The sequence below is a fragment of the Pantherophis guttatus genome, chromosome 1 (assembly GCF_059756535.1).
Source record: "Pantherophis guttatus breed Tessera chromosome 1, ASM5975653v1, whole genome shotgun sequence".
Taxonomy (NCBI): Eukaryota; Metazoa; Chordata; class Lepidosauria; order Squamata; family Colubridae; genus Pantherophis; species Pantherophis guttatus.
Genome location: NC_142063.1, coordinates 284,270,529 through 284,284,987, shown reverse-complemented (window position 1 = coordinate 284,284,987; position 14,459 = coordinate 284,270,529). Strand labels below are relative to the sequence as shown.

At 44.1% G+C, this 14,459-nt stretch overlaps 1 protein-coding gene across 14 annotated transcripts in view; it reads right to left on the bottom strand.

The window, feature by feature from the left end:
* BIRC6 (baculoviral IAP repeat containing 6) overlaps nucleotides 1-14,459 on the bottom strand; it is a 157,085-nt gene extending 142,626 nt beyond the window's left edge. For all 14 annotated transcript variants that reach the window (XM_034428129.3, XM_034428130.3, XM_034428133.3 and 11 more), the window contains exon 1: nucleotides 13,921-14,459. In XM_034428129.3, coding sequence (XP_034284020.2) covers nucleotides 13,921-14,197 — 277 coding nt within the window. In that variant the 5' untranslated portion in view covers nucleotides 14,198-14,459. The remainder of the gene's footprint in view (nucleotides 1-13,920) is intronic.

Sequence of the window (14,459 nt, the reverse complement as noted above, 5' to 3'; positions counted from 1 at the left end):
TTCTAATACTGTAGTCTCTTCTCCAGGTATAGAGATATTTATTTTCCTTATTTTAATACACTTTAAATTGAGAAATATCTGAAATAAAGCTGAAAAACCCAAGAAAGCTTGGATTTTTAAAAACAATATTATTCTAATTTTTCATAGAAGAAATGTTTATAGGTACAGACAAGTATGTTTCAACAATCCAAAATCTGAATATACCTATTCAGTATAACTTTGATAAAAAATATCTTCCAAACATCCATCTAATTCATAACCTAATGATTTATTTAGTACTATAGTAGTAGTTTTAGTACTAAATTGACCAAATTGTTCAATCTTTGATGAAAAATAATCTGAACAAAAGACAGAATTGCTATGCATTCTGAAAAAGAAAAGCACACACACATGTATGCACACACCTGTGACAAATAATGAACATTATCAAGAGTAGTAAAAGAAAATACATTCTTTATATACAAGAATAAAAACCAAGACTATGAGTTTTAGTTTTGCCTTTATTCAACAACCGTTTTAAGTGACATAGGAATTGAACAAGATTTATGACCAGAAATTATAGCCATTGCAGCACCTCTGTAGTCATGTGATTAAAATTTGAGTGCTTGACAACCTGCCCGAACTTGAGATTGCACAGGCAATGCAAGTCCCCTATCTACCTCCTCCATGTATGTCCCTTTGCCCCCTGCACTCCCCAGCCCCTGCCATCGCAGCTGACCTTTGCTGTCCTCTTGCTCCCACTGCTGACCAAGTATGCCAGCTTGAAATGGGGAAGATGGCCTCACATGGTGCCTTGTGAAGGGCCAGGGCTGCTACATCGTAGCAGAAGGAAGATGGTGAAAATCAGCTGAGGATCTCAGAGTACAGAGCAGTGAAGGCAACTGGGATGGGCTTTCTAAGGCAGAAGCTTCATGCTGCGGTGCTGGGCAGCAGCTTTGCTGGTTGGTGGTTTCACACTGCGCCTCTGGGACTTCCTAGCGTGACTTCATATTGCGGTGCTAGTGGCAGCTTTACACAGCACCACTGGGGCTTCTAGAGGAGGTGACTATGCATTGTGGTATTGTGCAGAAGCTTTGTGCTGTACTACTGGGGATTCATGGAGCACCTGCTTTGTACTATACTGTTGGGCCTGATTGGACTTTCCTTGCACTGCAAAAGATTTGCTGCTGCACTGTGGTCCAGTGCTTCTTTTGGCTCCAGAACTGCAGCACACCCAGAAGCCAGTGATCAATGGCGTGGCAACGAGCCTCAAAAGCATGAGGTTCTGGGGCTACTTACCACCTGCAAGGCAGAGTGCAAGGTGTCCAAAAGGGCACAGATTTTTTTTGGGGGGGGGGGGATAGATAGGTTGAGTGAGTTAAAAAAGCGATAATAGCTTACCTTACCAAGGGAAGGGAAGGAGGGACCAAGTATGGGTGGGTTGGGGTGGGTACTTAATGATCCATGATTCTTTGTTAACAATGGCAATGGGGCTTGCCAAGATTACATCACTAAGTAATGCTGTCGTGTGATGTTGTGCTTTATGACTACAAGACTTAATAATGGAAATTCCAATCCTGATTGTGGCTCTAAATCAAGGACTACATATGGAAAACTTTAATTTCTATACTGTTTCTGTATTTATGAAATTTATGGTTATCCTAGACTGCACAAGAGAAGAAAATTTCACCTTCTCTCTAGAATCTAAAGTAACAGTAACAGGAGCAATTAAGTATGCTTGCCTACTGAGCTCTTTTCAAATGGTGGCGCATCCCCTATTTGGAATTCCTAGAAGGGGAGGGATTGGCAAAGTTTCCTTGGTTTGCTACTATGAAATGAGATGGGTACTTGCTGGCTATCATCCTGTTGATTTACAAATTCTGCATCTTGTTGCTGTTTAAGACACTGGTGCTTTTAACAGAGTCCTGGAGCTCCATAGTAAACGTACAATCCTTGATCCCTTCCTTTTTGCTTTTTCTCTGGAAATCTTGGCTGATCCAATTTGCATGCCTTCTCTTCTGCTGGCTTCCGAAGAGGCTATTGGGAGAGGTGATATGGGGAAAAACAGACTGTAGATTCCCCTTACCATTTGTTCTCTGCCTTAACTCTTCCAGTCAATGTCTATTATTACACAATGCTGATGTAACTCTTCCAGGATATTCTTATTTACTTCTGACACCGCTTCAGCTCCCAGATCTTCCATCTTGTATAGGGCTGCCAAAGTGTCAGGTTTACACGAGGTGCTGGTCCTTCCAATATCAGATGGTTCCCTCAATGAATGAACTGCTGCTTCCTTCAGCAAAATTAATCCAAAATTCATTTTGGTGTGATCAATGGGAAAACTCCACTGGTCTGCCTGCCATAAACATATTGAGCAGTGAATGTCCAGAATTGATCCTGGTTCTGGCAAGCTCCTATGGGAATGCAGAAGCATTGCCTAAGATGCAATTTGTTGTGCTGCCATGGGTTGAGGCAAATTCTACCTCAGCTGTTGCATTAGTTTTATCATGGCATTCTGCAAAGTGGTCATTTGCCCATCTACTAGCTTCTGGGGTTGCAACGAGGCTGCTGCCAGATGCTTGGTGGATAGCAGAGTATCTTGACCATCAGAGGACATTCCTGAAATTTCTCTCCTTTGAAGAGAGTAGGAGACTTGCAAGATTGTTATCAGTCTTCTCAGGTAGACCAGACAGGAAACACAACCAGATAAGCTAACTTTACTTTATTGTGAAGCTACAGTAACAGAACATCAGGCCCAGCTCAAGAATGACATAGAGCAATCCAGTCGAAGTTCAGTTCTTTATTTGCTTGTACTCAACAGACAGAATCTTACCAGGCTTAACCTTTACTACTCTCACACTCATAGATATTCCTGGGACATTCTAGGAATTGGCTAGCGTAACTCTTTTCTCTGTCTCCTATTCAGCCCCAGGCTGCATTTCCTCTTTGTCTTGCCCCTCTCCCTTCTAACACATAAATGTAAACTGCTAAAGGCAATGTCTCCAACCCAGCTAAAGTGAAAGCCTTATAAAATTTCAATATCATAATGGATGATAAATAAGAGGGAAGAGTGAACCCTTACAGGAGAATATGATAAAAAATGTGGTGTGATTCCCTTGCTTAAATTTCTTTGGAGATCCATATCCCAAATTCACTGTTTGAATTTAGATCTAGATTACTGGACTGCAAGAAACCAATTATTCTTTGATTATTTAAGTTGCAGATATAAGTTCTAGACAAGAATTTCTTTCTCTATAGTTCTTTCTCTGCCTAATCTACCCCTCTCAATTCTTGTATTACCTGTTAATTGGTTTATGACAAAACCAGTAAAATCATTAGAAATGTGCTAATTGAGAACTGTTTGCTGCTCAACTTGTGCAAGACAATATAGAATAAAAAGGGGGGAAAGTACAAGAAGCAACAATGAAAATAGAACTACCACACAGGAAAATACAAGGCCTGAATGAAAAACTGTCAGATTAATATCCAGAGAGAATGAGTGAATGGATTTAATAAAAGAGGGTGTGGAAGAACAAAATGGAAAAATGTATGCTACAGATTGCTACAAGATATATGGAGAAGTTAATGAGCAATGTGGAATAGGATATCTGGTGGAATGATGAAGTGAAAGAGACTATGAATGCATAAAACGATTGGTGCAAAAAGAATTAAATATCATATTGTCTACCATACCGTATTTTCCGGCGTATAAGACGACTGGGCGTATAAGACGACCCCCTACTTTTCCTGTTAAAATATAGGGTTTGGGCTATACTCGCCGTATAAGACTATCCCTCTTCCAACGCACACCAAATAAAAATTAAAAAAACATCAACTGGCTCACCCACAATGTAAAAGCAGCTGTGCTAGACCCAAAATGGCCCCTGAAACAAGCAGGAACCTCACACAGCCCCAAAAAGCCCCAAAAAACAACTTTCACGCTTTACACACACACAACACAACACAACACAACACAACTGGCTCATCCACAATGTAAAAGTAGCTGTGCTAGACCCAAAATGGCCCCTGCAACAAGCAGGAACTTCACACAGCCACAAAAAGCCCCAAAACCCAACTTTCACACTTCACACACACAAAATTCCACATACAGCTGTGTGAGATTTTGTGTGTTTGTGTAGTTAGAGTGAAACACTACAGAAACACACTAAATCTCAGAAAGCTGCACAAATATTATTTTATTTTATTTTATTTTATTTTTATATGAAAGCTAAATTTAAAACTTCCTAAACTTTAAATGGCTAGGTCTAAAAAAGAACTTAAAAAAAACCCAATTAACTATTTTTTTTTAAAGATCCCAAAGGGGAAAAAAACTTACGTACCCAATAGAACAGGGGTCTCCCACCTTGGCAACTTTAAGACTTGTAGACTTCAACTCCCACAATTCCTCAGCCAGCTTTGTTTTGCTGGCTGAGGAATTCTGGGAGTTGAAGTCCACAACTCCCTGCCTGCTTGGTTGTAGGCAGGGAGTTGCTTGCTGATGGAATGGATTCAGGCAAGCGAAGCAAGGCAAGCAGCTAAGGCAGTGGTTCTCAACCTTCCTAATGCCGCGACCCTTTAATACAGTTCCTCATGTTGTGGTGACCCCCAACGATAAAGTTATTCCTAAAACCATCAAAAATATTTGTTTTCCGATGGTCTTAGGCCAGGGGTCCCCAACCTTTTGGACCTCAGGGACCACCAACTTCATAATTTTAAATTTCGCAGACCACTAATACGAATCCAGTGCCCCGCTTGCTGAAGCACCTGGACTCCCAGTACGGGATGGGGTCCTTCAGGCACTCTCCATCCTCTCTGTCTCTCTCTCTCTCTGTCTCCCACTCTTTCTCTCTCATTCTCTCTTTCTCTCTCTCTCATTTTCGCTTTCTCTCTCTCTCCCTCTCTTTCTTTCTCTCCCACTCTTTCTCATTCTCTCTTTCTCTCTCCCCCTCTCTCATTCTCTTTCTCTCTCCCCCTCTCTTTCTCATTCTTTCTTTCCCCCACTCTTTCCCTTTCTCTCCCCTCTTTCTCATTCTTTCTCTCTCTCTCCCACTCTTTCTCTCTCATTCTCTTTCTCCCCCCTTTCTCTCTCTCTTTCTCCCACTCTCTTTCTCTCCCCCCCACTCTCTCTCATTCTCTCTTTCTCTCTGTCCCCCTTTCTCTTTCTCCCTCCCGCTCTTTCTCTTTCTCTCTCATTCTCTTTCTCTCTCCCCCTCTTTCTCTCTCTCCCCACTCTCTCCCTCTCATTCTGATTCTCTCACTCTGATTCTCTTTCATTTTCTCTCCCTCTCTCTCATTCTCTCTCTGATTCTTTGGTTCTCTTTGATTCTGTCTCTTTCTCTGTCTCTCATTCTCTCTCTCTCACTCTCTCTCTCTGATTCTCTCTGTCTCTTTCTCTCATTCTCTTTCATTCTGTCTTTCTCTCTCTTTCATTCTTTGTCTCTTTCTCTCTCTGTCTTATTCTGATTCTCTCTTTCTCTCTCATTCTCTCTCTCTCTCATCTCATGGGCCAGCCAGTGTCTTGGGGCTGAGAGGAAGTCAAGCATCTCCCTGAGAGACTGAGGGCCGGAAGAAGTGTGGGAGCGAAGCACTACTTGAACTTGTGCGGCATGAGCATTCGCCTTGGTATATTTGCGCCAGCCGATGGCCAAGGCAGCCCTCATCTGTCTGCTGAAAGTGCAGCATCAGGATTCTGCCTTGCTATATTTGCGGCGCAAGGCAGCCTTTGTTTCCTGCTGCTTGGGACTCAGAGCGGTAAATAGCGTCTGATCCGGAGAGCTGCTGGATTTTGCTCTCTAATCCGGATGCCAAATCGGCCCCCTGCAAACTCTCGTCTCTCGAGGAGCGCTCCCTGAAGCGGGGCTGGAAACTTTGGTTGGACTGCTTGAGAGGAGAGCTTGCAGGGGGGCGATCTGGTGTCTGCAATGGAGAGCGGCATCCGGCTTTTTCTCTCCGCTGTAAGAGCGCTGTAAGAGTGGCAGCCCTCATCTCCTAATGTTTGGGACTCGGAGCGATAAATGGTGACTGGTCCAGGGAGCAGCTGGATTTTGCAGTCCCAAGCATTAGGAGATGAGGGCTGCCACTCTTACAGCGCTCTTACAGCGGAGAGAAAAAGCCGGATGCCGCTCTCCATTGCAGACATCAGATCGCCCCCCTGCAAGCTCTCCTCTCAAGCAGTCCAACCAAAGTTTCCAGCCCCGCTTCAGGGAGCGCTCCTTGAGAGACGAGAGTTTGCAGGGGGCCGATTTGGCATCCGGATTAGAGAGCAAAATCCAGCAGCTCTCCGGATCAGACGCCATTTACCACTCTGAGTCCCAGGCAGCAGGAAACAAAGGCTGCCTTGCGCCACTCCTGACACAAATATACCAAGGCGGAATGCTGCTGCCATACAAATGAAAGTTGTGCTTCACTCCCACAGCTTCCAGCCATCGCAAACGCCGCTTCTTCCCGCTTCTGCCGCCCCCTCCCCCACCGCCACAACAGCACCATTCATTCCGGATGGCGAGGGCTGCGCTCGTTTTTCTGTATTGCACCACCATCAAAACCCCTGTGAAAGGGTTGTTTGACCCCCCCAACCACTGAGCTAAGGTAAGCAAGCCAGGAAAATGCGCTGCGCACTCCCACCCTTTGCCTGCGAGCCCGGACGCTGATCCGGACGGCTGCAGAACGAACTGGGCACCGGCTGTCATGTCTTTTCTGCTGTGCGGGGTTCGGCACCTGGGCTCCCGGGGTTTAAGCCTCTGGGCCAGCCCGTGCTGCTCCAGGATGTTCACTTCGGGCTCCTTGGAATCGCTGCCGGGCAGTTCTTCCCGTTGGGGCGATGGTGGGTGGCAGCGATCGGCGTCGCTTGGACTGCGGGAGCCACGGCGGACTCCTTCCCCACGAGGTATTGCTCTGCATTTCACCACCTCTTCCAGGCTCGCAGCCACCCACCATCGCCCCAACGGGAAGAACCACCCAGCAGCGATTCCAAGGAGCCTGAAGCTAACATCCTGGAGCAGCACGGGCTGGCCCGGAGGCTTAAACCCTGGGAGCATAGGTGCCGAACCCCGCACAGCAGAAAAGACATGACAGCCGGTGCCCAGTTCGTTCTGCAGCCGTCCGGATCGGCGCCAAGCCAGGAAAATGCGCTGCGCACTCCCACCCTTTGCCTGCGAGCCCGGACGCTGATCCGGATGGCTGCAGAAGGAACTGGGCACCGGCTGTCATGTCTTTTCTGCTGTGCGGGGTTCGGCATCTGGGCTCCCAGGGTTTAAGCCTCTGGGCCAGCCCGTGCTGCTCCAGGATGTTCGCTTCGGGCTCCTTGGAATCGCTGCCGGGCGGTTCTTCCCGTTGGGGCGATGGTGGGTGGCTGCGATCAGCGTCGATCGCTGCGCACTCCCACCCTTCGCCTGCGAGCCCAGGTGCCGATCTTCTTGGACTGCGGGAGCCACGGCGGTGCTGGCCGGGCTGGGTCTGGTGCGGTGGGCGGAGATGAAGGAGCAGCCTCGGCGGCAGCAGCAGCAGCAATTACAACGGGAAAAGCCGTGGGGAAAGGAGGACGAGGAAGATCTGGCAAGGCGGTGCGAGCACTTCATGGCTCCTCCGGGGAGCGGATTGCGAGAGCTGCGCGACTGGGGCGGAGACATGCGAAGTCGCATGGAGCTTCTCATAATGGAGACGCAGAGCCAGGTGTGCAAGGCGCTGGCCCAGGTCGACCGCGCCGCCGCTTTCACCGTGGACTGCTGGGAAAGGAAGGAAGGTGACCCGAATTCCGGGGTAGAGTGGGGACGCGTTCCTTTCTCGTGGGCCGCGCACTGCCTGGCACCTCTTGTAGGTTGGAACTAATTCAGAGTACAGCTTCCCCTCAATGTTGCCGGCGCTCCCAAAGTGTCATCAGTCAGCGCCAGCAACTCAGATTCGGGTACCCGGCGTATAAGACGACCCCCGACTTTTGAGATGATTTTCCTGGGTTAAAAAGTCGTCTTATACGCCGGAAAATACGGTATATAGTAAAAATCGCATAGAATGATTACAATTTAAAAAGCAATCAAACTGCTGAATTATTTTGGTGGAAATAAAAAAAAGTGTTCTGGAAGTAGATGAAGATAGCTAAACAAGTAGGCTCCAGTAGAATAAACAGAATGTTTTTGCTTTTCTTGATTTTGGATGAAATTAAATCCAGAAAGCTCTCAGAATATTAGGTGATATTCAGACATATATGATGTGTGTTACACACAACCCAGGCTCTCTCCATTTAGCAGTTCCCAATAAGGTACTCCCATGGGCCTGCCTGCTTCTATGTCTCCCCAGCCTCTTTTCTTCCCTTCCTCAGCCTCAACTGTCACCAGTATCCTGCACTATTGATGGTCTCAGCAATAATGAAAAATCTGCAAGCATTGCATAGCCCACTGGCCCAACCATTTCCTTCTCGTGACTTTGCTCAGTCATTACAACCAATATTCATACATTGTGTCACTTAGGAAATCCATCAAGTCTCTTATTTTTTTTTCTCCTGTTTTTTCCCAAACCATTTTTGCCTAGAATAATCATGTCTTGGTCTGTATTTAGAATCTGTTTTGTTCCGTATATGAATCAACATAAATACATATTTCAGTTCAGACTTGGACTAATCAAAACTAATTGTTCTGTATATGAAACAATGCATGGAACATTTTGTACATCCCTATTAAAAATATTTTTAATCAAATTATGAAAAACTATCATAGATGTCATAGATGTCTTTCCTTATAAACCCTTCTTTCTTCTACTACCTGCATTCTCTGCTTCATACATTATATTCATTAACATTAAAACAGAAACTATTAAGAATCACTTTTCATGAGATGGGTGTTTATATACATTTGATAGATAAATAAATAAATAAATAAATAATGTCACTATAATTTCAGCACAGATGATGTAAAAATAAAGTAACAACAGTAATCACAACATACATCAACAGTACTAGGTATAAACAGCTTTGCTTCCAATCCCAATATGAAGCATTACAGAAACTTCCCATAATGGTATTTTATATGGCAGGGCTCCCCAACTCCCAGACCATAGCCCGCTACCAGGCTTTGAGCCGTTTGGAACCAGGCCACGGAAATGGCAGGTGAGCATACATGTGCATCCCCACTTGCGCGAGCAGCAGGCAAGTGCATGTGTGAGTGGAGCTATGTACACACCCTTGCCCTCTGCTTGTGTAAATGGAGCTGCACAATGCCCGCTTGCCCGCTACTCATGTGGAACCATCCACTCTCCCCTCCCCCCCAGCCAGTCCACAAAACTGGAAAGGTTGGGGAATTCTGCCTTATGGTACTGCTGAAGGAAGAAAAGTACTCTTATGCCTACTTTTAGTACAGCTAAGGAAATTCTTCAGACTAAAGTTATTGGTTTAGTCCATGGTTCAATGGACTAAACCAATAGTCTATTGCACCATGGGCTCTTGGTTTAGACCAATGGTGGCAATGCTGTCTTCATGGGCACCAATAAGGCCACAGGCATTTCCTGATATCTAGTAGGCTCTAAAAGGCATTAAAAAAAAAGCTTTCCATCCAAAATTGTTTTCTGCATGTTCTATATATATCACATACCTCAGATTGGTCATATGTGCTTGAAAAGATTTTACGAGTCTCAAATATTAATCCTGTTGCCACTTTACTTTGTTCAACCATCAAATACTTTGCTAAAACTATACATAACTTTTAAAAAGATGCACTTATTTCCATTTCTATCACAAATTCTAATAATAAAAGTGAAGGAGCACAGTGAACAAATAGGACTTTTCCATTGTTTTGCAGCCCTTCCCTATGGAACACCCTCCTCCATGAGAGCCAGCAGGACTTTACCCTTTTAACCTTCTTTAACCATTAAAAAAGCTGGCTTTCCCCACACTTTGACATAGAAGGAAGATGAAGTGTGATGAAGATGAAGTGTGAGAATGTTGTGGGCTGCATCAGGGAAGTTTGTTGTGATGGCAACACAACATGTTGGTTTTATTGTTCTCTTTTTTTATTATGTGCATGTATCCTTTTATTCTTTGGTTGTGAGTTGTCCAGAGTTTGGTTTTAAGTTGGGTAGCTATACAAATGTTTTAAATAAATAAATGAAACCTCAAATAGCAACTTCATATAAGGGAGATGGGCAGCTTTTGAATATGATATGGTATATAATAAATAAATCAGACTTCATACATAATACTCCCATAAAGACTTACATTTTGGCAAAATCACAAAGATGCATTTTTATCCAAATTTCATTAATAAATAGAGAAAAAAGTGTCAGAAAAGAAAATACAGATATATCCAAATACCACAAAAATATCTATTAAGCCAACCTATCTATTAAGCATGTGTAGCCTAGCAAACCTCGAGCATCTCTATATGAGATCTGAGAATTAGGCTATGACTAGATGGCAATTATGGTAACATGTTCTTTGCCTAGCTCAGAGGTAGAAAACATATGTACACTTTGTAAGTAAGTACAGAGGATGCTGAAAAGACATAAGGTGCATTCCAGGAAAAGGCAGTTTGGCATTAGTGGCCTAACCATTCACCTCAGCTTGACCTAGCAGATCCCCTTGCAACTGAAAATTCTGGTTGGCCAGGCCATGAAATCGATGCCCTGATGCCTCTTATGCTTCTTTCTGACAAGAATCAGTCTATGCAGCAGGAAAGCAGAAAGGTTGGGAAGTACTGAGGAAGAAAAGATGCAGTGGCCAAGGGGAAAACAGGCTCTGGCTACTCTGCCATACAGATCTCTCTGTCAGACAAGGAGTAGGAAAGACTGTAAGCAATTGAACAAGCAATCTCTCTCTGCTAGGCAAAAGGAAGAAAGGACAGATTTTGGTAAGCAAGAAGAGAAACTGAAAGTAAACAAGAAAAAATGAAAGAAACATTTCTCTCAGAAAGAAAAGGGAAAAAAGGTAAGAATGGGTCTGCTCACATTGGAATGCATTTCCTAGATTATATTATAAAGCAAAAATATTGGAATTATGTTAATGAAAAATATTGTATTCTAAGTGGCCAAAGTGAAGTAGCTGTTTCACAGTAATTTTTTAAATAAACAACTTTTATAAGATATTATGATAATAATTTTTTACCCACCAGAGTTTTACATCAATGCATGAAACATTTTGTGTTGCAGTCATTGCTCTTTTCAGCAAAATCCACCTCAATCAACTTTTCAGTTAGGAAAATGGAAAACCCACTCAGCTGATAAACTATATCAAATCTTCTAAGGTAAGGTAAGGGTTCCCCTCGCACATATGTGCTAGTCGTTCCCGACTCTAGGGGGCGGTGTTCATCTTAGTTTTTCAGATATTATGTTAATAATTTTTTACCCACCAGTGTTTTACATCAATGCATGAAAATAGCAAGTTAAGTGAGATACTTGTAAAGCAAGTTTTCCCCATTTATGACCTTTCTTGCCACAATTATTAAGTGAACCACTGCAATTAAGTTAGTAACAAGGTTATTAAGTGAATCTGGCTTCCCCATTGACTTTGCTTGTCAGAAGATCACAAAAGACGATCCCAAGTCACTGCAACCACCATAAATACGAGTCAATTGTCAAGCATCTGAATTTTGATCCCCTAACCACGGGGATGATTCAATGGTCATAAATGTGATAAACAATCATGTCACTTTTTTCAGTGATGGTGTAAGTTTGAACAGTCACTAAACAAACTGTTGTAAATCGAGGACTACCTATAACTGCAATGTACTCCACTCTTTATAGGAGTACTCTTGAAAACTATTTGAAAATTGCAATTAATATACACTAAATAGCTAGACTACTAACTGGTACAAAATTACCAAGATAACATGATAAGAATAGTTGCAGGTTGATAGTGAGCAGCAGAAAAACAGTGGGCACAACTAGATAATCAAAACCCTGCCTCTTTTAACATGTAACATATGCACATAACCAAGAGAAAGTTCTGGCTATTTTGATGTTATTGATGACCCTGCACAATGCAGATGTCCCATAACTTGATAATACTGAAAAATCTGCATTGGTTGTCAAATTGGGTTATTTTAAATTGGGTTATTTTAATTTACGGCCAATAATATTTAATTATTTTAAATTGTTTTTAAATTTTGTATGTATTGTTTTTTATTCTGGCTGTTCACCGCCCTGAGTCCTATTCTGGAGAAGGGCGGTATAGAAATTTAAATAATAAAATAAAAAATAAAAAATAAAAAAATAAAATGATTTTCAAGTATAACTAAAGACATTAGTGCTAATTACCAATGTTCCCAAAAAAGGTCATGATCTGACTAACAGAAGATTTTCCTCTCAGATCTATGGGAGATGATAGTCTTGCTTTTAGAGGCCTACCTACAGTAAAGAGAGCTTCACTTTCTTTGCCTTTAGACACTTGTAAAAACTATCTGTACTGAGGCCTTTAATATTATTTATTATTTGTGCTTTAATTCTTTTTTTTTGTACATTTTATGCTGTTTTAATTTATAAAGACTCAATTATTTATTTTGAACAGGAAAGTGGCATTTAAAACAAGTATGTACATAAAGCATAATTCATACAACCACAACACTTAAGTGTTCTAGTCATCTACCTTTTAAATTATTTTTACATAAAAACATTCTTATCCCAGGTATTTTTGGTTCTCACTATAAATATTCTTAGCCTTACCAATTATTCTTTTAAAAAAAACCCTACCACAACCTTCACAAAACACAATGCGTTCTAAGAAATGATAAACTAGGATTACATTTCCTTGTCTTCAACACATTTTTCAAATGTTGAAATATATTGCATTAAAAAAAAAACCTGACCAATATAACAAAATTCTGTAGTGGGTAATAACCTACAACTACTTCAACATGTTGCTATATTCCACTTCAAAGTAGCATTATAGGAAAAGCAGAAATCTGCTTAGTTGTAACATTTAATATACAGAAACACAGCATTACCACCTAATTGAATACCAAAACCGTTGAGGTTTTAAATCAATGGTTGTCAAATCTAGTTAAGGGGTGTCTGAATTTTTAGTATAGTAATACTTTCAGTGTTATTACCAATAGGCTACTCAAGCGAAGATTATGTACAATCTGTACCGTGTATATTATAATACTGTAGTCATACTTTGGTAAATTACAGCATATCAACACACGTTTGTAATCACCAGCTACCACATGGATACACCCATTTCTAATAAAGCATTTGAAGAAACTTATTTTGGTCAACCTTTCCCCAACTTGTCTCTCTAACAATTGGTGGAATCATAGTTTTATAGGAAGGGGTGGGGTGGGGGGGAATAAGTCAGAATTTGAAATAGTTTTCCAGAACTGGGATTCTGCCACTCTTGGCCAACGTTGCCCTTCCTTTCAGCACTGCCATGTGGAATGACAGCGGTGGGACTTGAGGTCTAGCATTTCCGGAGCACAGAGGGCTGAGGAACCCCCTGCTTTTAAAACAAACCATTTGGGGGGAAAAAGAAAGTAGGGAGCCGTTCAAGGAAGGGGGCCGGTACGGGAAGGCAACTTTGGACTTCCACTTCTGTCCTCCTCCTCCTCCTTACAACTCGGGCCGGCCTTTCTTTATTGGCTTCGGCTCGACGTCCCTCCCGAGTCACAATTCGAGAGAATAAAAGCGGCGGGTGCTCAAGAGAAAGAAAGAAAACCGGCTCGCCTTCGCGCTCTTGTCAGCAAGCAAACGGACTTCCAGGCCCCGAAGCCCAACCGTCACATTCACACACACACACACACACACCCGGGACAGATCGAAAAGCCACGGCGAGCGGGAGAGAAGAGACGAGGGGACGCGCCGGGCTTTTCCTTCCCTAAAACGCCGCCCGCTCTCCCTACACAAACCCGCCGCGGGCGCTTGCCGCTCTTTCCCCCGCCACCACCACCACCTCCCGCCACCCACGGGGGTCCCTGTTTTGGACCGGCCTCTGACCCGACTCCCCCCCCCCTCCCGCCGCCGCCTCACCGTTGAGCGCCGACGCCTGCAGCGTAGCTCCTGAGGTGCCGTCGATGACTTTGATGGCGCCGCGGGCGGTCACGGCCAGGATGGCGTTGAGCGCCGGGTGGTAACACAGGCTGCAAAGCCCGTCGGCGTCGCAACGCAGGCAGCCGTCCCGCAGCAGCAACCACTCGCAGGGGCCTGGACCCGGACCCGGTCCTGGACCAGGTCCTGGACCCGGCCCCGGCCCGGTCGACACCGGCCCCGAGGAACAAGACGCTCCCCCGGCCTCCTCCGCCGCCATCGCGCAGGACAAGAGGCCCGGCGGAGCCGCTCAGTGACAGTCCCGAGAGGAGCCGCCGCCACCAGTCAGCATCCGGGTCCGGAGAAAGGGGGAGGGAAAAAAGGGAGAGGGGAAGAGAGAGAGAGAGAGAGAGAGAGAGAGAGAGAGAGAGAGAAAAGGAGAGGGAGCTGAGCGTCGGCGTCCGCAGGAAGTGACGTAACTGCGCCGGAAGCAGAGTGCCGCTAAGAAACCGCTTCTCAAGTGTTCAGTGCATGTTCGAAGT